This window comes from Tachysurus vachellii, chromosome 4, assembly GCF_030014155.1.
Source record: "Tachysurus vachellii isolate PV-2020 chromosome 4, HZAU_Pvac_v1, whole genome shotgun sequence".
Taxonomy (NCBI): domain Eukaryota; kingdom Metazoa; phylum Chordata; class Actinopteri; order Siluriformes; family Bagridae; genus Tachysurus; species Tachysurus vachellii.
The window spans coordinates 27,374,852-27,401,215 of NC_083463.1; the positions used below are offsets into that span (position 1 = coordinate 27,374,852).

At 41.4% G+C, this 26,364-nt stretch overlaps 1 protein-coding gene across 3 annotated transcripts in view; it reads right to left on the minus strand.

Annotated features, from left to right (window-relative positions):
* LOC132844843 (nucleosome-remodeling factor subunit BPTF-like) overlaps positions 1-26,364 on the minus strand; it is a 39,221-nt gene that overhangs the window by 8,256 nt on the left and 4,601 nt on the right. The window contains exons 2-27 of one of the 3 annotated variants that reach the window (XM_060868674.1): positions 24,646-25,119; positions 23,563-23,911; positions 22,449-22,669; positions 20,000-20,182; positions 19,356-19,502; positions 18,779-18,916; positions 17,969-18,144; positions 17,451-17,800; positions 17,155-17,286; positions 15,619-15,748; positions 14,428-14,563; positions 14,030-14,212; positions 12,190-13,777; positions 11,641-11,765; positions 10,868-10,996; positions 9,547-9,700; positions 9,214-9,292; positions 7,805-8,018; positions 6,928-7,074; positions 3,650-3,780; positions 3,419-3,533; positions 3,162-3,331; positions 1,591-1,623; positions 1,276-1,450; positions 733-908; positions 418-630 (exon numbers count right to left, since the gene is read on the minus strand). In XM_060868674.1, coding sequence (XP_060724657.1) covers positions 418-630; positions 733-908; positions 1,276-1,450; positions 1,591-1,623; positions 3,162-3,331; positions 3,419-3,533; positions 3,650-3,780; positions 6,928-7,074; positions 7,805-8,018; positions 9,214-9,292; positions 9,547-9,700; positions 10,868-10,996; positions 11,641-11,765; positions 12,190-13,777; positions 14,030-14,212; positions 14,428-14,563; positions 15,619-15,748; positions 17,155-17,286; positions 17,451-17,800; positions 17,969-18,144; positions 18,779-18,916; positions 19,356-19,502; positions 20,000-20,182; positions 22,449-22,669; positions 23,563-23,911; positions 24,646-25,119 — 6,068 coding nt within the window. Of the gene's footprint in view, positions 1-417; positions 909-1,275; positions 1,451-1,590; positions 1,624-3,161; positions 3,332-3,418; positions 3,534-3,649; positions 3,781-6,927; positions 7,075-7,804; positions 8,019-9,213; positions 9,293-9,546; positions 9,701-10,867; positions 10,997-11,640; positions 11,766-12,189; positions 13,778-14,029; positions 14,213-14,427; positions 14,564-15,618; positions 15,749-17,154; positions 17,287-17,450; positions 17,801-17,968; positions 18,145-18,778; positions 18,917-19,355; positions 19,503-19,999; positions 20,183-22,448; positions 22,670-23,562; positions 23,912-24,645; positions 25,120-26,364 lie in introns of all 3 variants that reach the window. The other 2 variants (XM_060868673.1, XM_060868676.1) reach the window with 2 other exon arrangements.

Below are 26,364 nucleotides of genomic sequence, written 5' to 3' on the forward strand. Positions count from 1 at the left end.
CCACAAAAACCCAAGACTCTATACACATACAGTAAATCATTGAAATGTACACATCACATATCTGGAAAATGACATATATACGTGCATAAATCTGTGTCTACACATATAGAGGCAATCCTAAAGCAGCAAAGACAGAAAATAAACACAGGCGCGTGACCTCGCTCATGTGAGTCACTGCCACTGTTTGGATGAGAAGCATTCTGTGGTCTCTGTGACGCACCTCGACTGTTGGGATTTCCCTCACCTAAAATCTGTATCTGGGTGAACTTGCTCTGCCTCCTCAGCAGGATGTATGAACTTGCTCTAGTGCACGTGTGACTCAATAAGCTATGTGGTGAAGCCTGGCCATTAGGACCTTTTTTCAAGTGGTAAATATTTGTTTGACCTGGGCCCTGTGGTGCAGTGTGGCCCGCTCACCTGTTTTTGGATCAGGTCGCTCTGGCTGATGGCCTGCTGCTGCTGCTCTTTCTTTGCCTCCTGCTGCTGCCGTTTCTTTTGCTGCTGCTGCTCACGAAGCTGCTGGATCCTCTGGAGCTGTTCCTGGACACTAGCGGTCTGTAACGTCACCACATTCTGGATCTGCTGAGACTTTAGACCTGCCTGGCATGTGGCACCAGCCTGCTGCTGGATCTGTACGGGCAACTGGAGTTTAACAGTCTGCTCTGGCTTGAACTGCAACCCTGGAAGTGCAATGACCTGGGCCCCCTGGTGGAGCTGCAGCTGGGGTCTCACCTGCTGCTGTTTTACAGCCATCTGGTTCACTGTAGATTTTGCCTGTATAGGGGTGGGAGACTGGATTGGCATTTGGGCCTTGTCGGTCATTGGTGGCGTGCGGGGGGCAAAGGCTCCAGCCTGCACCGGCTGGGCAGGGGAGGGAATGCAGGTCTTGAGGACAGGCTGAGTTTGACCTGGAAGAAAAGGCACATGAGCGTAAACATATAGCTAATCATTTCACAACTGTCTTTTCAAACAGTATCCAAATATAAAAATACTTCCCAAAAAAACAAACAAAAAAAAAAAACAAAAAAACAGATATGTTAGGGATGTATGTGGGTTGCTTAATGGCACAAATCACTGAAAAACTACTGCAAAATACACATTTTTACTACAAATCTGTTTTTATTAAGGCAGGCTAGATCCACCAAAAGTCCAAGACTAATTGATTTGGTCCATTATAGCGGCGTTCATACCTGGGTTCAATTCAATTATGATTCAATTTTAATTAATCTAATTAAATTATGGGAAATCTTAGGAATAAAATAAAGCGCTTGATACCTGGTGTGGAAGGTGAAGCAGAAGTGGGTGTGAAAAGGAAACGCTGCACCTGGCCGTTGGGTAAGACGGCCTGCATGAGCTGCTGCCCAGCTGCTGGGATCACGGTCACACCATGAGGGATGACTTGCAGCTGACCTGCTGTCTGACCCTGACCCTGCACCATCACTGTGACCCCCTGCAGACAGAGAGATTTTCCACTGAGTGACAGAGCGGTATGTTTACAGTGCCAACCACACACACACCTCAACCACCATAAGCAGGGCATGTGTAATACTTACAGCCACATACACAATCACTGAAAGTGACTGTACTAACCTGCTGGCTTTCCACCGCTGCTCCCTGCTGCTTCTAAGACGAAAAAACAAACCGGAGGAAAATTAGACCAGCACTAGATTATAGCCATTTAAACTTCCATCACAGACACACTATGGAAACGGTTTCACAGTAGGCACAGGTTGGCCACAAATAAAACACATTGTTATTAGAGGACATGATGAGGGCAGTCTGTGTCCGCCATGAATCGTCCACACCCATGCGGTGCGGTGGGAAACACCTGTTGGGGAATGTTTCAAATGCGTGTTTAGTGTTTAATTTGAGTCACATTTTCCCTATCTGACCCAGGACGTGTGTCATGTCGGCGTCTGTTTTCAGACAACATTCACTTGTGTAGCTTCAACCGCCGCTCTTTAAAGGATGGAGGCTCTCTGCTATTTAACCCTTCTTCAAAAACACATTAGCTTTCATAAGATGTGTGGATTTAAACCAGACAGAAACAACAGTATGTTAGAAGTCAGTCCGCAGGATCATTACATTGACCAGCTGTGATATGCGAGCTAGCAGTCCTTATCCAGCAACCAGAGAATTGTGGGGAAAACAATTTCAAATTTTTTTTGTGAATGCAGTCAAAGAAAATAATGAAAACAAAATTGTAATTAATAATTGAAGTATTTAATGAATTAAAAACTATATACTAAATTACAAAACAATTACAAATTTTGAGGCACTATTTCTATTGAGTTGATTTGATTTAATGAAAAATAATTAAAAAAAATTGTAATAAATAATTATTTAATGAGTATTTAATGAATTAAAAATTATATACTAAATTAAAATTCTTTTTATTCATTTACTGTAATAATTTTGACTGCAATTTTTTGGCTTTTTTTTTTAATTATTTAATTTTACTTTAGTTTACAAGAATGATTTTATTTAGTTTATTATACTTACAGTTTGCTCTGTATGTGTGTGTGTATGTATGTCTGTGTATGTGTGTATGTATGTCTGTGTGCGTGCGTGTGTGCCTGTGTGTGTCTGTCTGTGTGCGCGCGCGTGTCTGTGTGCGCGCGCGTGTCTGTGTGCGCGCGCGTGTCTGTGTGCGCGCGCGTGTCTGTGTGCGCGCGCGTGTCTGTGTGCGCGCGCGTGTCTGTGTGCGCGCGCGTCTGTGTGCGCGCGCGTGTCTGTGTGCGCGCGCGTGTCTGTGTGCGCGCGCGTGTCTGTGTGCGCGCGCGTGTCTGTGTGCGCGCGCGTCTGTGTGCGCGCGCGTCTGTGTGCGCGCGCGTGTCTGTGTGCGCGCGCGTGTCTGTGTGCGCGCGCGTGTCTGTGTGCGCGCGCGTGTCTGTGTGCGCGCGCGTGTCTGTGCGCGCGCGTTTGTGTCTGAACACACACAGACACACACACACGCACACACAGACACACACGCGCGTGTCTGTGTGCGCGCGCGTGTCTGTGTGCGCGCGCGTCTGTGCGCGCGCGTGTGTCTGCACACACACAGACACACACACGCACACACACACAGACACGCGCGCGCGCGTGTGTCTGTGCGCGTGCGTGTGTCTGTGCGCGCGCGTGTGTCTGTGTGTGCGTGTGTGTGTCTGTCTCTTTCTCACCTGTGTCCCCTGACTGAGCTGTGAGAGCTGAGCAAGGGTTAGTTTGACCGGACCCTGTGTTGCTCTGGGGCTGGCCGTCGTTTGTGGGGTTGTGCCCCGGATCTGTGTGTTGCCTGCAGGGCTACCAGGCTGTCCTTGGATGATCTGGGTCACCACCTTCCCAGGCTGACCTAGATGGGAGAAGAACAGATATACAGTGAGTTGGAAGGACAGATAGACAACCAGACATATGAATTTTAACTGGCATGAGATCAAACCTTGCTGCACCACCATTGGGGCTCTGTGGATGGTCTTTCCTAGAGCAGCTCCTTGCTGCGCAGGCGTTCGTAAAACTGTCATCCCCGTCCTTAGCTGTCCTCCAGTTGTGATCACCTTATATAAAACAGAACGGCACTGTTGGTTTGTGTATGTAATTGTGGACAACAGCGAGCTAGATTTTTGGGTGTTATGTGAGATGAAGGTGTACATTTTAGTTCTTTTGTGTGTACCTGTTGTGTAACTGTCCCCTGTGCCTTAGCTGTTATATTGACTGTATTTGTGTTGGGTTGCAGTGTTGTGATGGTTTGCTGGTTGCCTGTGGTACCGGATGGAATGATGCCAACTACTTTCTGCTGTACACCTGAAAAAGACATGGAGACACTATAAAAAAAGTGTTTCTCAGCCCTAATCCTGCACACAGACTTTATTGTATACACCACTTTTATAATATGTAATTCAGCTTGGAAAGATTTTTTCGGAATGGGATTTCCAATATAAATGACCAACTATTTTTAAATTTTCTTATATGGATGGCAAGGCCCCCTGGATGTTGCACATTACACACAGTGTGACTGAACAATGACTGCATTTCAATGTGTTACTGCAACATGCTGATGAAAATAAACACAGATCAATGAGAAATCTTCAAGTCAGCATGTTTCATTTCGGAAGGAATTTCCAGATGATTGTATTTCAGTATAGCGATCAAACTATGTAGGAGATATGCACTGCAAGTTGTTCTTTTTACTGTGTACCATTTATACAACGTCTGTCTTTAATACATATGACCGTAAATCGTGGCAGGGGAGTGCAACATGCTCAGAAAGTTCTCCTTGCCCTTGTATGCACACATGAGCTTGCCGAGACCTATGATTGGCTAGAGTTGCAGTGATTGACAGAAGTGCAGCCAATACTTCTCTTTTCTTCCAACCATGCACAACAAACCACTGTTTTTACCTGTGCGTGTGGTCTGACATTAGTACCTAAAACACTTAACACAAAACACATTTCATACACATCCTTGATTTTGCTTTATACTGAATGTAAACCTTGGAAAATATTAGTCAGTGGCTTTTTAAGTGACAAATGGGGTGAAACTAAAGGTTTTGGGGAAAATGGACAACCAGTGCTGGAGGAAATTATACAGCCAATCGTTTGGATTTGTTGCTTGGCTGTGACCTAATTTGTGAAGATTATTAAATCATTATTATTAAGGTCACTTAATTAAAATGCAACCGTTTCAATCTTACTTGGTGCGGTCATCTGAACAGTCACCTGACGCTTGCTAGTTTAAACGCAGGACAAAGAAGAAAATTCAAACTCTCTTTAACTTTTGAAGATTCTTGAGATACACCCATAATAATCCCATCAACAAGCTCCAGTGTTTCCTGCTTTACACTAATCCCAAGACCACCCACATACAAAAGAAGCTGCATTAAAGGAATCTCACTGATACACTGCCAGTTGAGAACTGCTTCTGTACCCATGCTGTTAGTGTACAATGTTGTCAGCAATAGGCAAAACACATCCTGACCCAGTCAGGCACATTCCTTACAGACTCCTGGGATTTGAACCTGAATCTCTGCCACCTCTGTACCCCAAAGCAGCACTGTAACTGGCTGATTCACTCCACAGAGCTCCAAAAACTCAGAACCTACGCCATGACTCAATGGGTTGCTTGTTCGATGGCTCTTTTTTAAACACACTTTGATGGTTGCCACGATAAACAGCACCAGAGCAGGTAAACAGTCATCTTCAAAAAGCAAATGAGATCTGAGGAGGGGCGGAAAACAACAGAGAAGTTTATGAATGATGCATTAATGTCTTCAATCAGCAATATTTCCCCTCATGTCTTATGTTTTCTTGACAAAACAGTCAAGCTGTATCCTTCCATCGCCTCTTCTTCGGTGGTATAAGAGCAACCACAAGTCATCAAGTGAGAACTTTGAAAACGACCCATTTCAGAGGTGTTTCCGAAGGTGGCTACAGGGTGGGGTTCACCTCCATCCTGAGATCAAACAGCTGCCCTGTGAATGGATGGCGGCTTGGAAGAGGAGGTAAGCAACACGCTTCTCTGACACGGAAAGAGCAGAAGGAAACTCTCTATACGGCCTCGGATACTTGCACCAGACTCGTTGGCCTGAGGGGAAACTCGATTTCATGCCGACTTCCTCTGGTGTCTCCAGAACAAACAGAACTACCTGAAAGGACCGGACAGGAAAAACACACCTGTGTGTGTTCCAAGCTTGGGTTCTCTGTTTCTGCACCATGCACACTACACACACATGCAAAGAAACACACAACATGCCAAACAGCAGCCTGAATTTATCGAGCAATTAAATACCACTTTTCAGAGTGAGGTGATTTAACAGTGGATAGACATGTTGCATGTCTGTAATGTATCTTAAGTTAATTATTTGCTTTTCCCTCAATAAATGCCAAAAAGAGGCTGAGACGCTAATAACTACCAAAACAAATCCTCACAATTTATGAATTACTGTATGAAACATTTTGGATTAAAATGAGAACATTTGGTTAAAAGTAATTTGCTTTGTCATAATGTCTACTATTAAAACATCTACACAAATAAAATGTAAAAGAATTAACCACAGTTTGTCACCCAGTTGGAGATGCTAAGCATTGCCGGGTTTAGGCGTTATAAACACACTGTGCCTTGTGCAGGATGTGACATTTGTCGTAGTGTAAAGCCTATAAAAACATCCTCTGCTCCACAGTGTGAAGTGTCAGTAAGCACATAACCAGGTGCTGTAATGGCCTGGAAAACTTCTACATTGGGAAAAGGGGGAAGAAAAAATGGCAACCCCAAACACCAGTCAATATTTACCGTTCCCTCCTAACGTAACCAAGCAGCAGTGGCGTGTCTCTCTCTCCGAGGCGACACACTCACAGATGGATAGGTCATGAAAACATTGTTATTAGGATGGGTTTGGTTGGTCTCTTACTACTGAGAAGACATGAACAAGTGCATGCTTTGCTCTGATGCCAAGTGCAGTGACTAATGGCCATAGTCATGGCATTTACACGCAGCAGTGGAGTTTAGACTCCATACACTGTCACATGTTCAGGATCATAAGTGTTCATACAGTTGAGAAGCATTAGCACAGATTCCCCAGGACCTACTGAGATAAACCATAAAGTAGTGGCTAAAGTTATCATTATCTCAGGATCTCCTCACAGAAAACCTTTTTATGAAAACAATGATATATATGCCTTTTTTTAATTCACAGTCCCCCAATCTACACCATCTGGCCGGTCAGAATTGAGAACAGTACTGTATTGTGGTACAAGTATATTTGTTCTTATGTACAATTTTATCCACAACATCTTTGTACGTAGTGGCATTTTTTCAAACGTTATATCCTCACAGGATTACAAGCATACCTTATAATATTCTCACACACTCTCACTCTCAGTTAGAGTATCAGTAAACTTGAGTACTAGCCATCAGTTATTGTCAGTAGGCACCAGTAACGGGCAACAGCAGTACCTCCTTGCATGTTGGGCACACTGAGTGTGAAGATCTTGCTGTTGGCAGGAAGAGGGATGACTTTGCCTGTTACAGACACGGGACTGCCTGAGATCTGGAAGGTTTGCCCCGTCGTCGTGGAGACGGTGGTAACAGTGCTGCTGGACACTGTCGTATTAAGAAATATAATTGACTTAAAAATTAGTGGTGAGAAATCAGTGATGCGGGGAAAACAATTAAGTGCTGAGGAGATTTTATGGAGTAAGGGCGAGTAGCAGAAAGAGGCCCCTATTCGATCACCAACCCACAATGTTCGTAAAAAACTAGTGCAAAACTTATGTTTGTAAACTGAAAAAAGAACGTTCCACACACTGTTTATGATGGAAGTGTTTTCCGACTGCTCTCCATAATGGAATGATTGAATAAGGCCCTGCAATTCTATGAGCAACAGAACAAGATGCCACTGATGCCACACATGCGCTACAGTCATCACAACATAGGACAAGAAAAGGCAACAGTCAGTCAACGGTCAGCCAGCATTAGCATGCGGTGCGTCATCTCATGCAATCCTTGTCATAAAATGTTCCACTCATTCAATGACAGCGAACTGCTGTGTATGACTGGAGGGTTAAGCAGGCATGGCTGTGCTTTGGGGTAGCTAGCCGCAAGGGTTTAGGAACAGATTGTTTAAAACGCAAAATCAAGGGGTTATAGAAATAAACAGGGATCTAAAATGAACATGTAAATGAACACATTCTGACATTTAAATGTCACAGAAAAGTCACAGTATGGTGAATAATGTAGTACAACTCTATGCATACTTTGCTGAAATTGGGAGGTTTATAAGAGCAATGAGGTAAAAACCTGGCACTTTAAGTAGAAAGACCATGCTCCTTACCTTGACCTTGGACCCAGGTAGCAAATGTTTGTTGGAAGTTTTTATTTTGCTGGAATGTTACTGGCGTGCCCATTTTAGCGGCCAGTACCACTTTGGTTCCGGGTGTGACCTGGCTGGTGAGGGACCCTGCTGTGGTTTTGGGATTGCTGGGGGTGGCAGGGCTGGCAGAGGGAGTGGAGGCTGCCGCAGCTTGTTGCTTTTGTTCCTGGCGTTTCTAGAATGAAAGACGGTAACAGTTCAAAAGAATGACTTATCTGGCAGCTTTGAGTAATTAGGGTTTACCACTGGGTGGCCAGGCATGGCTCTGCAATCTACCCAAAATCCCCAAAAACACTGTTTAGAGGTTACAGTTCAAAAGTCCATCATCTGGAAGATTTTATATGCAACATCAGTTCTAAATGGAAATTTAACTTATATGATATAATCTAATTTAATGCTGCAAATCTGAAATGGCTTTAAATTCACACAGAATATAACAACATGGATAAAACTAAACCTAATTATGGACGTCAGCTCAAACTTCCCACCAGAAAAACCAATAAGCACTACCTCATTGCTACTCTGCCTCCACTGGCTTTCTGTAGCTGCAGAGTTAATCCCATCTATCGTAAAGGATTTATTGCACCAGAACTTCACCAGGCTATCTTCCTCAATCATCTAATACTGGACCCTCCATTGCTCAGGGTACACGGTACAAGGCTTTTCTCAGTTCTGAGTTAAAGTCTGCCCTCAAACAACAACTACTGAACCTTTAATTTCATGAAGTGAAATGAACACTTTTTTGTTTAAGAAAATGTAAATTGTGTTTTTCGTACTATACTAAGTTTTAAAAACCGACTACTATCGGTCTAAATACTTAGTCTAATGCAGTTAAAACACTCTCTCTCACTCATTTTCTACCGCTTATCCGAACTACCTCGGGTCACGGGGAGCCTGTGCCTATCTCAGGCGTCATCGGGCATCAATGCAGGATACACCCTGGATGGAGTGCCAACCCATCGCAGGGCACACACACACACACAATCACACACTACGGACAATTTTCCAGAGATGCCAATCAACCTACCATGCATGTCTTTGGACCAGGGGAGGAAACCGGAGTACCCAGAGGAAACCCTCGAGGCACGGGGAGAACATGCAAACTCCACACACACAAGGCGGAGGCGGGAATCGAACCCCCAACCCTGGAGGTGTGAGGCGAACGTGCTAACCACTAAGCCACCGTGCCCCCCGCAGTTAAACCAGTTTGAGATCAATTTATTGATAAACACTTAAATGACAATGCACGTTCTCTGAACGTTTGCTCATCTGTATGTTTGCTACATTTACATGCTGTATCATAATCCATGTGTGCCTAATATGAACTGAAAATGGGTCTGGAGATGATAAACATTTCATTGTCTTCCCACCTGTTGTTGAAGCTCCATTGCTTTCCTCCGAGCACTAACCCTGGCCTGCTCTGCTGCCTGGGCTTTCTCCCTTTCCGCTCTGAATTGGATAGAGAACGAACAGATATGTTACCCAAGGAAACAGTGTGACTTCAAGAGATTAAAAGTCTCAAACTGAAGGCATTATGCTTTTAAAAAGGCAAAGCATACAATTTTAAAATCGATATATTTCAACAGTCTTTTAGAAGGAACTACTGTGCAAAGAACAAAAAAATATAAGAATATACATGGCCCAAAACATGATCGGACTAAGCATCAGACAGTCAGACGTGTGATTGTGTGTATAAAACTTACCGCTCTGCAAATGCTCGGATTTCCCACAAGTGGAGCTCTTCTTCGGGCACCCAGGTTTCGATGACGATCGGACCATCCTGCTTGCCCGGCTCAGGGCGTTTGGGGCGGAGAGCGCTGGAGCGCAGGCCTTTCCTTTGTGGTGTGCACGTCTCCGCTGTACACAAAAACACACACAACATCAGACTCTGGTTAAAATCTGCCTGGTGGATAGAATTTAACATATACCAGAAAGACCTCAAACATTATGATATATAACTATTGATCAGCATCTGCCCACTATAAAAGAACCAGCTACTTTCTATTTGTGCAAAACTGCAGCCAACAGTTGAAAACTTCAGTAATAAAAATCGTAGCAACAGAATTTCCAGTTAATCTACATTATGAAGAAATCTGCTTCAGGCAATACATCACTTCAAGTCAAACTATTTTTATAAAAATGTATTCTTAATATACATTACATTTAATATCACATATTGCCTGATTTCAGGCACTAAACATGAAGTCAACCCCGCCTCGCTCAACACATAAAATAAAAATGTGTCTTTGGGTATATTAGGCCATCCTTAAAAATATTCTTGTTTGCCGTAACCCGACCGACCGTGTCAATTTAGAACCGACTCAAATTATTATTTTTTTTTTTTGCTTTAAGTCCGACCGACTTGCCGATTTGCGTTAAGACATCAGTGACGTCATGATATGCTTATTTGTTTAAAGTCATACCTACATAATCACCATCACCAAAATTGTACTTTTTTTTTTTTACATTGAAACTTGAAAAAAAAAAAAATATATAGACCTACCTACCGACCCTTTTTTTTTTTTTTTACTGTTACTGCAAACCAAAATATTTTTAAGGATGGCCTTAATCTTTATTTTTAATTTGATTAGAATTAAACAAATCATGACCTGAAATGCAGTTAAGAACCTCTTGCAGCAATTAAGGCCATGGTAATCTGATGACCTTATATTAGTGATGACAAGTCATTTAGTCTAATCTATTACAAATTTCTTTGCCTGAAATCCCTTTAAAGCATATTTCAGACATTTGATGTTACTGTGACCTTGACCATAGTTGACTCCAAGAGCAAATTAATTCATATGCTAGATACAATAAAAATTTTATATATATATATATATATATATATATATAGCAATAAAAATTATATAATTCCAAGAAACATTCAAGATTAAGTTAATTTTTTTTTCTTAACACCTTACAGTAGATTGGACCTAAAACTCTTCCAACTGGTGTTTGTATGTGCATGTACAAAATGAATACTTAAGAAAGAAGAACTCATATTATAAGAAAGTGCACTCTCACCTCTAGGTGTTTCAGGGACCCCAAGAGGACAGATGATCTTCCGTATGCAGTATTCTGACCGAATACCTCGAGAGCCGACGTCTCTGCGCTTGATGATCTCTGTGGTGGTGATGTCCGTCTCGGATGTTTCTGCATCACACAATGACAGGAAAGAGGAAGACTGTGTTAAGGGTGTGCACTTTTAATGGAATGGAATGCAATACACATCAAATGCAGCAGCAAGTGTTCAAATACTAAAGCTACAATTTGTTTGTATTTATTTATTTATTTTTTTAGTTTGTATTAAAGCAAAAGAATTTGTTTTCTGAGCAATTTGATTACTTAATAATTACTCTCATTTGGTCACAGTATTTACTAGAGTATATTAGTGGTAGCTCAGTGGTTAAGGTGTTGGACTAATGTAATGATCAGAAGGTTGTGAGCTCAAATCCCAGGTCCACCAAGCTGCCACTGCTGGGCCCTTGTGCAAGACCCTTAACCCTTGTATAAATGAGACAAATGTAAGTAACTCTGGATAAGGGGGTCTGCCAAATGCCATAAATGTAAATAGATAGCTAGTCAAGTCTATTTATATAATATATATTTTCTCTACCCCTATTTGCTCAACCATGAATCACATCACAAATGAGGCTAGAGGACTTCTGGAAAAAGTGCACTGTATACACAAGGATATATGCCAAGAAAACCAGATTTGTGACTAAGGATGGTGTTGATACAGTTTGTTTAAACACTGAACCAAAGCAGTGAAAATGAACAAAAAAAACAGGTGTTACCTGTGCGTGTCGTTCCAGCATTTGAGGAAGGTTTGATGGCCATATCGTCCCAGCGAAGACAAGCCCAAAGAAGCCGCAACATCAGACTCACCCCTGCTAAAGAATTCACATTCTGGAGACGATACCTAAAGCCCAACAACCACCATATTAGTGTTAGTACAAAACTATACTTTTGCCAGTCTGTATCTAAACTTGCACACCTTCTGCCTTGCTGTTTTAGTAAAATAATACATCAAGTTTTGGCTTTCCCCCCAAAGAAACCCAGTTGAGTTTAATATATAGCATAAATGCACTATTTTGCAGTGTTTTGAGTTATAAACAGAAGGTTTTGAACACTATGAGTGTCTGGTGCAAGGCCACATGGAATGATGCTGGATGCAGCACCAATCTCAGGTTTTAACAAATATTAATCTTTCACAAAAGGGCAAACAAGCATCAAATCATCATATCCCAGAGATTAGTAAAACTTAATTGTTGCTGATAACTTTACCCACACTTACTTTTAGAAAAGAACCTTGCCCTAATCTTCCAAGGACATGACAAACTCACCTCCAGGTGATGCCAAATGTGGGTCTGGGAGATGGGTAGGGCCAGAACTCTGGGGCGGGTTTGGCATTGTAGTTGAAAACTGACACTTCTCTAAAGCCACCCTTGCGTGCCAGCTTCTTCAGCTCTTCGCCGGGAAGAATGAAAATGCTCTTCTTGGAGCTGTTGGTCTCAAACTTGCAGTAAGATGGAAGAGCTGTTTCAGATCGAACCTTCTTTGTGCTAGAAAAGCGAATGAGCTGCACCCGTTCTCGCGTGGACTGCACCCGTGTTACTGCCTTGGAGACTACCAGGGATGAGTTTTCTGTTGAGGAAGATGCCAAGGTGGTTTTTGTTTCCTGTTTGACCTTGGGTTTGGTTGCGGTGGTGAGGGTAAAAACGGTGCTCTCCATCACTGTACTGCTGCGAATTGTCTGAGACTTAGTGGTGGCAGTTATGGTGGTAGTAACTTGTGGAACCATTGTTGTTGTGCAAGAATCCCTGCTGCTTGTGTCCTCAACAAAATCATTGCTGAGACTCGACTCCTCTGCGGAGAGCACCGGAGAGGGAACAACTATCCCCTGGGATACTTTGTCATCCTCGTCCAACCTGGCTTCCATGCTGTTGTGCTCTTTGTGATCTAATGGAGGTTCTGATTTGGGGATGGTTGGAGAGGACAGTGCCAGATCCTCAACGGTGACGCCAAGACGGGGAACCTTCTGTGGAGGAAGATACTCAAGATTTCCGCCTGAGGCATCCGTGTTGCTGATTCTCTTGAGATCCCCACCCAGAATAGTACCTCCATTTAATAAAGGTTTCAGAGGGTCCTTGAGCAACAGCACCTTCTTATCCTCCTCTATTGTCCTGTCATTCAATTTGTTAACCACCCTACTGGTCAGAGTGTCCTCAGGAACAGGTTCCTTAACATCCTGTCTGCTGTTTTGCAAGAAAAGTGAACTATTTCCTTTACTCTCCTGGTCCCTGTAACAATCCCTATTCTCTCCTAATGACTGCTGGTTCACCGTGTTAAATACTTTTTGCTCACTGCTGCTTCCAAATGATGGGAGAACAGTACAACTTTCACTCAGGCTTGTATCATTGACACCAACAGACTGCTTACAAGTGACCCCTGGGAAAAGTGGTGTAGTCTTTTGAATACTAGACTGAGTTTGGCTTAGCCTGGGTGTGTTACCACCTCCAACAAGCCCTACTTGTCCTTCATTCTCACCTGTTGACCCATTTCTCCCAGCTTCTTGGCTAATAGAATGCTCCAAAGATAAAACAGGCTCTTTGGTTACCTCCTCCGTTCCTGTAATCTTCTTGGCGTCTGATTTAACCTCTGGCTGAATGCACGCTACCGCTCCATGTGGCTCCATTTTAAACTTGAGCCTTTGGATCACGACTTTAGGATTAGTACAAATAGCTGACTTCTTCTGTCTTTCCTCAATGACTTGTTGCTTGACCCGGTGCTCAAGCAGCTCATCCAGTTTGGCAGGACTGACCTTCTTCTTGTAAGCTGTGCGGAGCAGGAAGCCCTCACTCACGTTGACCAAGTCGTAAAATATAGGATTGGGTTCTTCCTGTTCCTGCTTAACAGGGGCATCACCTGAACCTACAGTGTGAAAAAATGTAAGTGAATCATGAAAACTTAATGTTGAAAACAAACAAACAAAAAAACAAAAACAAAAAACATTTTGTTGCACTAAAACTTTGACAATATTGTTAATGGAGTGCAATTAAGCTGGTTTTAGGTTGGAGTGGCTTGCATCATACTGTACCTGTCCATATTAACAAAAAATATATATTAACATTAACAATGCACCAATAAGTAATTAAAGTAAAAATCAGTATGAAAAGTTGACACCTTTTCCATCATCCATCTGAGTACCAGGTGTATTTGCCTCAACGTTCATCTCTACGTCCTTCTTCCTGTCGTCCGCTTTCATTTCATCTGTCTGTTTTTTATCCTCCTTTGCTCTGCTGCTCTCAGGCCTTTCAGGACTTTTCGCAAGGGTTGAGTCTGCAGTATTACTGATGCTCTTGCCAGCTTATCACAAAGTTGAGAAAGAATAATAAAAAAATTGCAGGAAAAATGTAGAAGAAATGAATCTCTCATCTAATCAGTGAGTAAAAATAACCAAATAAAGGAAAGAATCAATTAAAAGGCAATGAACAGAACTGAAACCAAATACTCATTTCAGGCAACCAAGACAATTAAATTGAAAGCAGACTGGAATAGTCATCAATTCATGTCATAACTACCCTCTAGCTCTTGCCGGTAGTTGGCGTTGGTGTTCCCGAGAAGCCTTGGAACAAATCGATGGACGCGAGTCTTACTTCTCCAGCACCAGCCCCCATAACCAGTCACTCTGTACTCTTCTCCTTTCTGTTTCCAAACCTTCACACCGAATAAAGACGTGCAACACATTTATCATATCAGGGTTTTGATCGACGCTGTTTCCCCAGTACAATCAATCAACACAAAAATTTACTAAAGTACACAAAATAAAATGACTTAAAATGGCATGTCAAAATTACACACAACAAACGTGAACATAAGCATCAACTTATGAAAAGCAAAGATACGCACAGCACATTAAATGTGCCTCGTTAAGAGACTGACAGTTATTGCTTGTGGGCAACAAATAAATAAAATAATATCACGCCTCTCAAAGGCATTTACTCACTCTTCTGTTACATGATTTATATAATATCTTTAATATCATGTTCTACTTTTTTTTAAATATTTTTTTATTTATTATATATTAATAAAAGAAGGAGAACTGAAAAAAAAGAAATGACGAAAATCTAAAAAAAAAAAAAATCATTAAATATGTATAGATTTTAACATCACATCAAATGTATTTATTTATTTATGTATTTATTATTTTATTTTTATTTTTTCAACATACCTCTGAAAAGCGAACTGTGACATCATATATTACGATAACATTTCATAAGCATAGTTAACAGAAATGAATTTCTAGCTCAGCTAAAGGGTGATGATGCAAATTCCACAACACTAATAAATTAAGAAATCACTACCTTCAAACCAAACAAAGAAAAAGCCAAAACACAATGACCTCTGAATCAATACTCTTCCAGAATATCAGACTCAGAATGTACTCTCATTACAGGATTTTCAGGGTGACTCATAATAGCTCACAAACACTGGTTTTATTGTAAAATTGTCCCCTAACTAATTAATACTGTTCATCTTCACCAAACAATATTTATAAAACACAACAATAGAGTATGGAGCATATTGCAAAAGATTGTGTCCAAGGATGCAATAGATGACTCAATCAATAATTATATATAAACCAGGCCAAAGACAGAATCTGTGTAAGTGTGGATTCGAGGAACGAATCATTTCAACTGAATCAGCTGTAAAAATGGGCAATGTAGTGTGTACGCATGAGTGAATGTACATAAGCTCATTCGAATCTTCACCTGATGTTTAATACGGAAGGTATATTTGACCCAAGTGGCCTGCTGCATGGTCTCCTCTTCCTCCAGTTTCTTCTCCCTCTTCCTCACCTTCTCCTTCTCTTCCCGCTCAATGGATGTCATACGGTGCAGCCTGTGCCCAACACACACACAAAATTCTTCCACTGAAACAGGGCTCTCACATTCACACACATTTAAATGAACTCAGCCCACCAACCCACTTTCTCTCGCAAACACACACCCCCTCATAGTTTGATGAAAGAGCCACTAGAGTGACTCCTGGGTTTTCTCTGGAATGTGGCCAGTCCCAACACTACTTTAAAGAGCTCATGGTGGGTCTGCGGTGGAAAACACGCAGGCTCGTGTAGCCGTTAACCCTGTGGCCAAAGGATCAGGGCCGGAAATATGTGCACTGTGAGCCTGGCTGTAAGTGGGCTGTGCCCGGGGGCAAGCACTCGGAGCAAATATTGGTTTACAACACAAACTGTGCCTTTGATGCTCGGCAAACATCCTTACGTGAATCGCGTGCGGCACAGGCGGCTTTGAGGAAGGATTCCAGCAAAATGTGATTAAACGGGGTTCTGCTTCATTTGATTTAAAAGCAGTCGGAGAGGGCAAATAAGAGAAACCCATACACACTGGAGACACCTAACAAGTCTACTACGTTGGCAGAAAAAGTGAATCATGAACTTCTAAACTGACACACATTTGATGTTCAATTTCCTAGAATCTTTCTGTAGGGTCTTTTTGCTTTCATTAACCATAAAGTCCTTACTTGGACCTGAACTCTGCAGGTTTGCAATAATGCATTGCAAGTGATTTAAAGCTAGCTGGCATGGAATAAATTAACTTCAGAAATTCCAGTAAACAATCTATCTTTCAGTTATCTTTAGTAATTGCTTTTTTTGGTGTATATAGAATCTATTAACAGTGGGCATGGAAACACAATTTTTAATGGAACCTCACAAGCTTGTAATATAAAACTAGCTAACCTACAAATGAGTACAACATCAATTAAACTGCAAGCTGGCTATGAAACTAGCAAAACCAATATGATTAAAGATTAAATTAACAATTAATTTCCAAAGCTAGAGTTGTTTTCGGTTGTACACAGAGGTGTGCATGAGCTTATAACAAGATCTTCAGACCACAGTATGACCACAAATGAGACATGGTTGCTTGCATCACATTAGAAAGCAGTTTGCGCATGTGTGCCCCAATGTTCAAAATGTTTTAAATAAATAAAGATCCATATACCGCTTTTAAAAGTTTCTGTGTTGCTGATAGTTTGTTGTGAGCACTTTTGGGGTTAGTGTATGTATGCTTTATGCACCTGACACAATCATGTGATTCTGAGCAAACCTGGAAAAATGTCTGACATGTTTGAAAGACCAAATAGTGTGTGAGATAATCTGTAATCTATTGCTCTGACTTTACACATCGTTTGTCTCCTGATACACTGTAATGTGAGTAATACAATGAATCAAGTATATTTCACATTTCTGGTCATTCTAAGGAACAATCAAGAGTGTGGCTTACTGTGTGTGCCCCAATGAGTCCTTCCACACAGGCAGCATGGCCACTGGTTTGATGGCACACTCAAGGATGGCTAAAGCCAAAGCAAACTCTCGTGCCTTGTTGCATATCTGCACAGCCTTGCTCCAGTTTGCCCTGAGAGAAAACAGACAGGCACAGTAACCTGTTCATTTAGGGATAGTTCTGTCAGCAATGGATCGGCTACGTACAGCGAGTGCACATACTTTCGCAATATATACAAGTGACAAAGTGTAATATTTTTAGCATTGCTTTCTACATCAGTAGAGGACGTTTTATACCTATGGGAGTCCCAGTTGGGGTGCAGGAATGGTGCTGGGATGTTGTTCTCCAACTGGATGATAGTTAGCCTCAGCGTGCACATGGTGAGCATCCTGGAGCCATAAATTGATCCGTTCCATTTGAAGTCTCCAGCAGGGGTGAGGCAGAACTTGTGTGAGAGGTGTCTGCGCTTGTCATGGTCCTCTCTATGCTGATGCTTGTTGAGTGCCAGAGTGTTAGTGCTGTACTGGTTCTGGTAGGCACGGTACTTGCCTTCCTGACCCAGGCGGAAGAAGGAACCTTTCATGACCAGGTCTTTGGTGTTGCGTGAATTGAGGCGAGCTATTTCTGCTTGCTGGCTCACCAGAACCTGAAGAAAGGAGATGTAAAGAAGCGTACACTGTAAACATACCAAAAACTGTAGGTAGTTTTAGAGTTAGACAGTATAAAGTGAACTCGCATGATTGTAAATAACATTAGAAGTATTCACGGTCAGAGCAGCTGCAGAAAATATGAATCAAACAACACAAAGGCTCACTTCTTTTCCATCCTTGAACACTCTATACGACTCATGGAGCGCTGCTGCCACCTGCTGGCTCTTTTGCTGACTCAGTTTGCTGTCTGGGTTGCGCAGGCGGGTCACCATGCGTGTGGATGCCAATGTCCCGTGCATCCCTGTCATTGTCTCACCACTTCCTTTCTCCTTCCCTTCACCTACACCACAGACAGAAGGAGGAATTGATGGGTCTAGATGAAATCACAGATTCTGTTTGTTCAGACCAGGTGACAACTAATTTCACAATTTTGCAAAACTGAAAATAGAATAATCATCTGATCAATGTCTGTAACTGTAGTTGATTTAAAGGAGCGTTAAACAAACCGACATCAAAAGATGGACAACAGAAAGGTCTTGTCTGGTCAAATTTACACAAGTTCTCCCTTACCCAAAAGACAACTGATGCTTAGCCTAGTAATAATTCTATTTTCTTGGCAAGATAACTGGCAATAAAATCTGACATCTAGCATTAGATAAAAACTTGAGTAAATACAAATAACGCTGCTACGATGTCATGAATCAAGAGGCCAAGATTAACTCTCTACACGATACTACCATCAGCATTCTTCACTGTACAGATCATGTCCTCATGAGAATTGATGTCCACAACAACTATTGCCCCCTTACATAGTCACCAGCTTTTGATGGACGGCCTCCAATTTGCATGGTTTAAAAATGGATTAAATGGAATGCTAGTTTAAACATAACAGCATCACAACACAGTTTGTATATAAACTTAAAAAAAAAAGTGGCAGGTTTGAGTGGCTCAGTATCAGCTCCTAATGTTCTCACCCTTCTCATCCTGGCTGGAGATACAAGCTTTCTCTGCAGCATCCGGACTGTCTGCTCCTTTTAGACTGCTGTTCTCATCAGCAGTCTGTGGGGACGGAGGCCTTTCCTCAACACTGACGCCTGAATTCGAGGTTGTATCTGTAGGAGAGAAGATGAAAAGAAAACACAGTTTGCTGATGTACTGCTACCACAACACAAGAGCATTAACAGGCAAGAACAATGGACAAAAAAAGGAAGCTAGAGTGAGACAAAGAGAGTGAGTCAGGGAATTAAAGATTTTATGATATTAACGTATGTGTGGCAAATTAAAAAGCTTGATTACGTCAAGATGACAAATGTTCCATTTTAAGCAGAGTAAAAAGAGACACAAAGCATGAGGTTTGAATGCTGGACACAAAGAGTCTGCCACAAATCATGCAGAAATGGACAAGCACAAGAAGCCAAAAACTGCAAGAGAACAACTGAAGGCATGAGGGCTTGCAAATGCATGAATCGATGAAGGTGCAGAAGGTCAAGGGGGTAATCCAAGTGCAATGAAATAACACAACAGCTAAAGCGTGCCTTTCCAGCGGTGTACCTGTCGTCTCGGGCAGCTCCTCCAGACCGCTCCCTTTCTGGGGCTCACTGAGCTCAGCTGACATGCCAGAAGGCCCCACAAGCTGGGGCATGGAGGACACAGAAGCCCCCAGAGACTCTGAATCACAGGATGCCTCAGCTACACAAGCTGCACAAGGACATACTGAGGTATGAAGCAGTTACTTAAATAAATCCTGAACAAAGTGTAAGTAACGCCAAACAAGGGGCAAATTTAATACAAGGGGTCAGGTCACTTCAAGCAGTTAGTTACTGTAGTAATTTCAGGAAAGAGGAATTAAACAGGAGAGGAAACTGGTGAGTGACAGCTCCTTCTCTGCATCGTATTGCATCACCACGTTATTCCTTTATAAGCACATCCTATAATGTTTTATTCCTAACTGTAACAAATGTAAGGCCATGGGAAATCTACTTGGTATAAGGACAAATTTTCTACGTCTGCAAATGTAATGTTTACATCTAAAATTCCTCCATTTTGTGACTTGGTCTATGTTTTGTGAAACAAATTCATCCACTGTTTAACTCTCTCATTATGCACACATCTTGCCAAGTAAAAAGTGCCGGTGAAGGATGAAGTGACCAGAGCTTTCTTTTCTCTGAACTGGAATGCGCGCGTTACATTACTACCTGCAGGGTTGTCCTCCTCAGTGCCTGTTTGGACCTGTAAGGATTGGTCTTCAGGGGTCTCAGTGGTGGACAGCTGCTCCTGTGATTCCTGCCTTTTAAATTTCTGCAGCTCCTCTGTGGCTTTTCTCTTCACCTCCTCCATCTCCTGCTCCTGCTTGGCTCTCACACGCTCCAGGATCTCCTCTAAGGGAAGAGATATGAGCCATTTAACCCGCTGAATATTCAAAAGCTTACATCACAATACACCTCAGAGGGGCGTCATGAACACAGCCATGTGGTGCATCAATTCATTATTGCCAAAGTTACACCAGTTTCCATAAGAAGATCTCAGACCAGAACCTTTCTCCGTTTCTCACTCGTCACCTTTGAATCAGATTTTTTTTTAAATTCTCTATTTCAGATACTTCAGATCCCAAACACGTATTGGCTGATTGAACAGTGATTTAGGCTCACAGTATCTTAAGTGTGTAACATAGTGAACCAGAGTTAACATATTCAATGATAGAGACATAAAAGCACTTTGTACAACACGCTGTAGAACGGCGTCTGCCAAATGCTGTAAATGTAAATATAAGAGAATTCAGGGCAAGTTAAAATTTTTTACCAAAACTATTGATTTAATTTCATGCCACTGCTGCCACTACAGGTGTGTGTCTAAAAGAATAACAGAGAACCAATGAAGAAATGTGAGGAGAGTGAGCATGGAAGTGTGAAGAGTGTAAGTTAAGTTTGGAATGAAATGTGAAATGTTTTTTCCTTTCTCCAGTGTCAAGTCTCTCGTTTTTTTTTCTTCTGAAATTATTACGACAAAAAAAAGTATATACAGCTTCACAAGTTATCAAGAAATCAGGAAGTGCTCTGGCTTTCCTATGGTAGAAAACCTACTGACCGTTTAGGTATAGAAACCTTATAGATACCCTCACCATATCAATGATAGCATGTTTTCTTTGTTAAATAATGACACTATTTACTGTGTAATATAAATGTAGGTCTGAATCATAGAATTCAACAATTCTCCCTTGATCCATTGCTTTTCTCTTGTATATAAATATAAGACATGAATACATCAATTTTCTTTTTTTCTTTTTTTTATTTAGATTATTGCAAACATTGTAAAATTTGAAGAGGTTGCATAATTGCATTTATATTTGCCTGTAAGAAAAACAAACAATCCAACATGTGAATAAAATGAAAATGTGGAACAGCATTCAGAGCCTATTCATAGACAATTAACACACACCCAGTGCCATGTACAGCACTCAATTATCACTGCATGACAATTCTTTTACTATTCATGCTAAAAGCCCTACCCTGCTTCATAAACAGCATCAGCTAACTAAGCCATTCAGAAACCACCCTGAGGCATCCATAAAACCTGAAACAAGGCCTGGTCAAGTCGGTTTTGTATATTCAAATATCGGAGTGTTTTCACCACTACACCTCTGTAACATTGTTGAAGATCAAATGCCCGCCTTTGGGGCAAGGGTATTCAATAATGTCAGTGGCCTCTTTCAGCAGGATACAGCTCACTGCTGAAATACTTCTGGAATGGTTTGAGGAATATGACAAAGATTTCAAGGTGTTGACTCAACAAGTCTGATCCATGGAGGCTCCTCCTCAGAACTTACAGTATGTACAGGGTCTACTGCTATGTAGAGTCCATGCCTCGACAGGTCCGAGCCGTTTTATTTGCCTAGACGTTATGCTGTAAACGTTATGGATGGTCGGTGTATCACGTGATGCCATGTTCACAGGACTATGTTAAGCACAAGAAAAGGCTGCAGTACAGTGCACACTACCATAGCGACAGACTGAACCACAACTGTGCAGTATAGGCCACATGGTAGAACAAGGGTCCCCAAAAGAGTACTATGAATGTAGGAATTATAAAGTTGAGTGTTATTTATACATTCACTATTTATCTATTCTACATTTAGAAGATTAAAAACCATTGTCTAGAAAATCTATTATTTATCCAGAAAATTAATTAAGTCAGGATAAATAGGTTTGGCGAATTCCTGTACAACAACGGCAATTTTGTGTTTCTTAAAACTTTACACTGTCGTCGTGATTGATGTCAGGGGCTCAATTTATTATTTATCCAAAATACATGTTCTGTGGTAGCCTCGTGGTTAAGGGGTTGGGCTACCAATCGGAAGGTTGTAAGTTTGATCGCAGGTCCACCAAGCTGCCACTTTTGGGCCCCTGTGCAAGGCCCTTAACCCTCAATTGCTCAGCTGTATAAAAATGAGATAATGTAAGTTGCTATGGATAAGGGCATCTGCCAAATGCTGTAAATGGTTCATTTGGTTCATTTCCTGCAGCTTTAGTTCTCAAAAAAGTGTCTGGCCCCTTGTTTTGTCCACAGGTGAGTGCGACAATACCAAGGTGTAATTGCACTACGGTATGATCAGAGGGAAATAATATGCACAGCATAACTGATCCTTACCGTTAGCTGCAGTGAGGTAAGACTTGTTATTGCCTCTGGCTTTGTTAGTGAGCTCCTCAGTGATGTCCATGTGTGTGTGGATCTCGTCTCTCAGTTCCTCCAGTGTGGTCCAGAGTTGTTTCTCCCAGTACGTCTTATCCAGCACTTCTAATAGTTCCGCCAGCTGCACCTTGGTACTGTAATACCAGATCGCCTTGTCCTCGTGCTCGCCATCTTCCTCACTGAAATTATTATCCACTGGTTGTTATAGTCAACACTCAAGTCATTTCACAGCAGTTTAACTTGTGTATTTAATCTGTAAATAACAATCTAACAACCCATTTTCTTAACCCTGTTTTTACACTGTACCATTTCAGAGATTATCATGTACACATGTACTCTGTCAAATTATACAATTTATATCCTTTAATGATACTCGTGATGAAAGAAAAACTACCAAGTTCAGAGTCATCAATCAGCATGATCCGTGATTGTTGGACAAACAAAATACAGCTTGCATAAACAAAAATTAGAGATTTTTTCCTATCTATTAGCATTAGTTTCTTTACCTTCCACCATTGCCATTTCCATATTTGTAGCAAGTGGGATTCATAATATAGCGAATTCTTTCAACTTCAATCAAAAATTTATCACCAATACAGCAATAATTATGATTTTATTTAAAAAAATTCAGAACTTTGACTATCTTTGGTCACAGTAGAAAACCTGATGGTGTTAAATGAACTCACAACCTGCCAACAGGAGAATTTAGCTGTGGTCAGGTGCTACAGAAAAACATGTCACATGTTAGTTATTCACTTTATTTGTAGTTGAATGGTTCAAATTAAGTGTGTTGAAAAATAATGTGCTTCACAATGGAATAAATGTGACTCAATGCTGCATATAAGGAAAAATTAGGAACCAGGAAAATCTATCCTTGGAAAATTCCTTTTAAACATTACAAACTGCAGGTTAATTCATTAGTTGAGCACAGTTATGTAATGTAGCTCTCATTGCCACTAGGTTCAAAAAGAGAAAACCTCATTAATAAAAAACTTTTAAAAAACTGACAAACCATGTGATGAGGTCACGTGGAAACTGGTACATTGGTCCTTACACTAAGCTTTACACTCACACTATTATCCGTCGGTTTAGGAACCAGTATTTCCTCCTGTGACGGTCGAATCCGATTGGTTCGTGTCTGATGTAGGGGCGAGTCTTCTGGCTCTCGGTGAGACTGTCGAACACACCTGGCACCCGGTGAGCTACACACACCTCACACTGCCACTCCTCCTCAGGCACCTGGAGCAGCGGTGGCTTCACGCACTCCAGGTGATAGACAGCAGAGCAGGTCTCGCAGCATAACAGGTCGCCAAGGTGATGGCACACGCGGCAGTGATCGTCGTATGTGATCACGCCCTCTGACATCAGCTCCTCCCGTGCCACGTTAGTCGCCAAGTACTGATCCACCAGGAACTGTAGGACTGCAAGGAGGAAATGTGACAAAAACTCAAACATCCACACTGATCCATCAAACATTTTATAACCTATAACCCTCTGTACTGAGCTTCCGTATATGTCAAGAGACACAAAGTGGATGTGAAATAAATGCATATAATCTGTAAGGAAACAAATAAGGAATATATCTATCTATCTATCTATATATCTATCTATATATCTATCTATATATCTATATATATCTCTCTATCTATCTATCTATCTATATCTCTCTATCTATCTATCTATCTATATATCTATCTATATATATATATATATATATATATATATATATATCTATATATATATATATATATATATATATATATATCTATCTATCTATCTATATATCTATATATATATATATATATATATATATATATATATATATATATATATATACATACATACACACACACACATATATACATATATATATACACACACCAGTGCATGTTGTATGTTTTATTCCTTTTATACCACAGCAATTTGCAACAGCTAACATTCGTATTTAATAAAGAATGCCATGATGTATAATTGCACTCAATATTGTGGAACAAGTTGCTGTTATCATGTGTAATAACTGTAGACAGTTATTCGCTCACCAGCTATTATATAAAATACATCAACACCTTCTGACCAATCAGAATCGAGGATTCAAAAGAGCCGTTCAAAACGATATTTTTGATGCATATTTTCCTGACCAAAACCATACACAAACCTTTCAGCTTGCTCTCAAGAGGTTCGTAGGGGAAGTTGTCTTGGTTCTGGAAGCTCAGAAGATGCTGGTACTCGAGATCACTCTCGCAGTAGGCCCGCACCACCTCGGGCCATGTCATTCCATCCAAAAAATAAAGGGTCGAGTTCACGCTGTCCTTCAGATCTGCTGGGCCGAAGTTCGTGTTAGACGTGTCCTCCTCACGCAGGATGGCCTTCATGAGCGAGATGTGAGTCTCGGCCAGCAGTGTGCACTGATCCTGTCCGGACAGAGCTGCACAGAAGTCCTCAAAGGGGAACGGAGAGAGACGCAACACCGTGCTAAAGTTCCGCAGCACCTCATAGATGGAAGCTGCTGTGAGGAGGTGCGTCGCTGGCACCAGCACATCGTCGGATGACTTGGGGAGTTCCAGATAGGGGACATTCTCCTTCTCAAAGACAGGGGAACACGGACGATGCACACGAGTTCTCCGACGGCCTAAAGGTATAAAAAAGGAACAGAAACGATTGTGAAGTATAGAAATTAAAACTGCCAAAAGAAGGAGAAGAGTTGAAGAAAACATGAATATACAATACTGAAGGTAAATACACGGGTGTCAGACAGACAGACAAACAGAAAGACAAAGACAAAGATAGACAAAGAACAGGCACAGATAAAAGAGAAAGAGACAGAGAGAACAGACAAACAGACAGACATGGATGGATGTTAACGAGGCAGAGAGATGGAAAGTAAAAGCGGTGAAATTGTGACAGTCAGAGACAGAAAAAGAGAGACATAACAGCCAAGCTGATAGACAAAAAAGAAGATGAAGTGCAAAAACGTTTCAGTTTTATCTATTTCAGTTCCTACACAGTAATCGGCTCATATCTACAATCTACATAAATCAAGTCAATAATACACACGTCCCATTCATGGTCCCCGATTTTCCTAATATGCATCAAAAAACAAATCCTTTGTGTTCGTTCATATTGTTTTCTTTAAACTAAATAATATGTAACACATTTGTCTGTCCATGTTATGTTACACCTATAACACTAAGAAGAAAGTAAACAAATCTCTCATGCTTTTGAATGCTGATCCACTTTATCCCGGAAAGGTCACATGACTAGCTGTACGTTTCACTGACACTTACTCTGAGCAGGCAGTGAGATACTTGGCAAAGTCAATTTCTTGACTAAAAAAACAAACAAGAATTCAGCCAAACCTCACACTCTTTTACGCTGTCCGTGAAAGACCGGCCTTTTGTTGTGTGTCCTTTAAGGACACAAGTGATGACCTAGTAAAAATCTGTCAGAATGTGCCTCCTTAAAGCACTTTATCATTTTGTTATTATTCCCATTTTGTCCAGTAGTAGTATCTGCAAACCTTTGTCGACGTTTGAGCTGAAAGTATTGGGATGTAGTCATTCCTCAGTAAACATGATATCAACGGTCAGCTAAATAGTGGCACAAAAATAAAGCAGCAATCTAAACTACTATAATATTACAGGCTTCAGCGCTGGTGTTGGGAAAAGAAGTCGCCACTTTACAAGCTCCAGAGAACTTTCACAGATATATAACACATCTAAATCTACTGTTTAGCACATTCTGCTCACGCTGATGTAACAACTACAACAAGCTCTTAGCAAGAAACAGCACACACTTGATTAAGAATGATTAGATGCCATGCGACGACACGGCAGCAGGTTCCCACGACACACTCCCTCGAGTGCAGTGTCCTAAA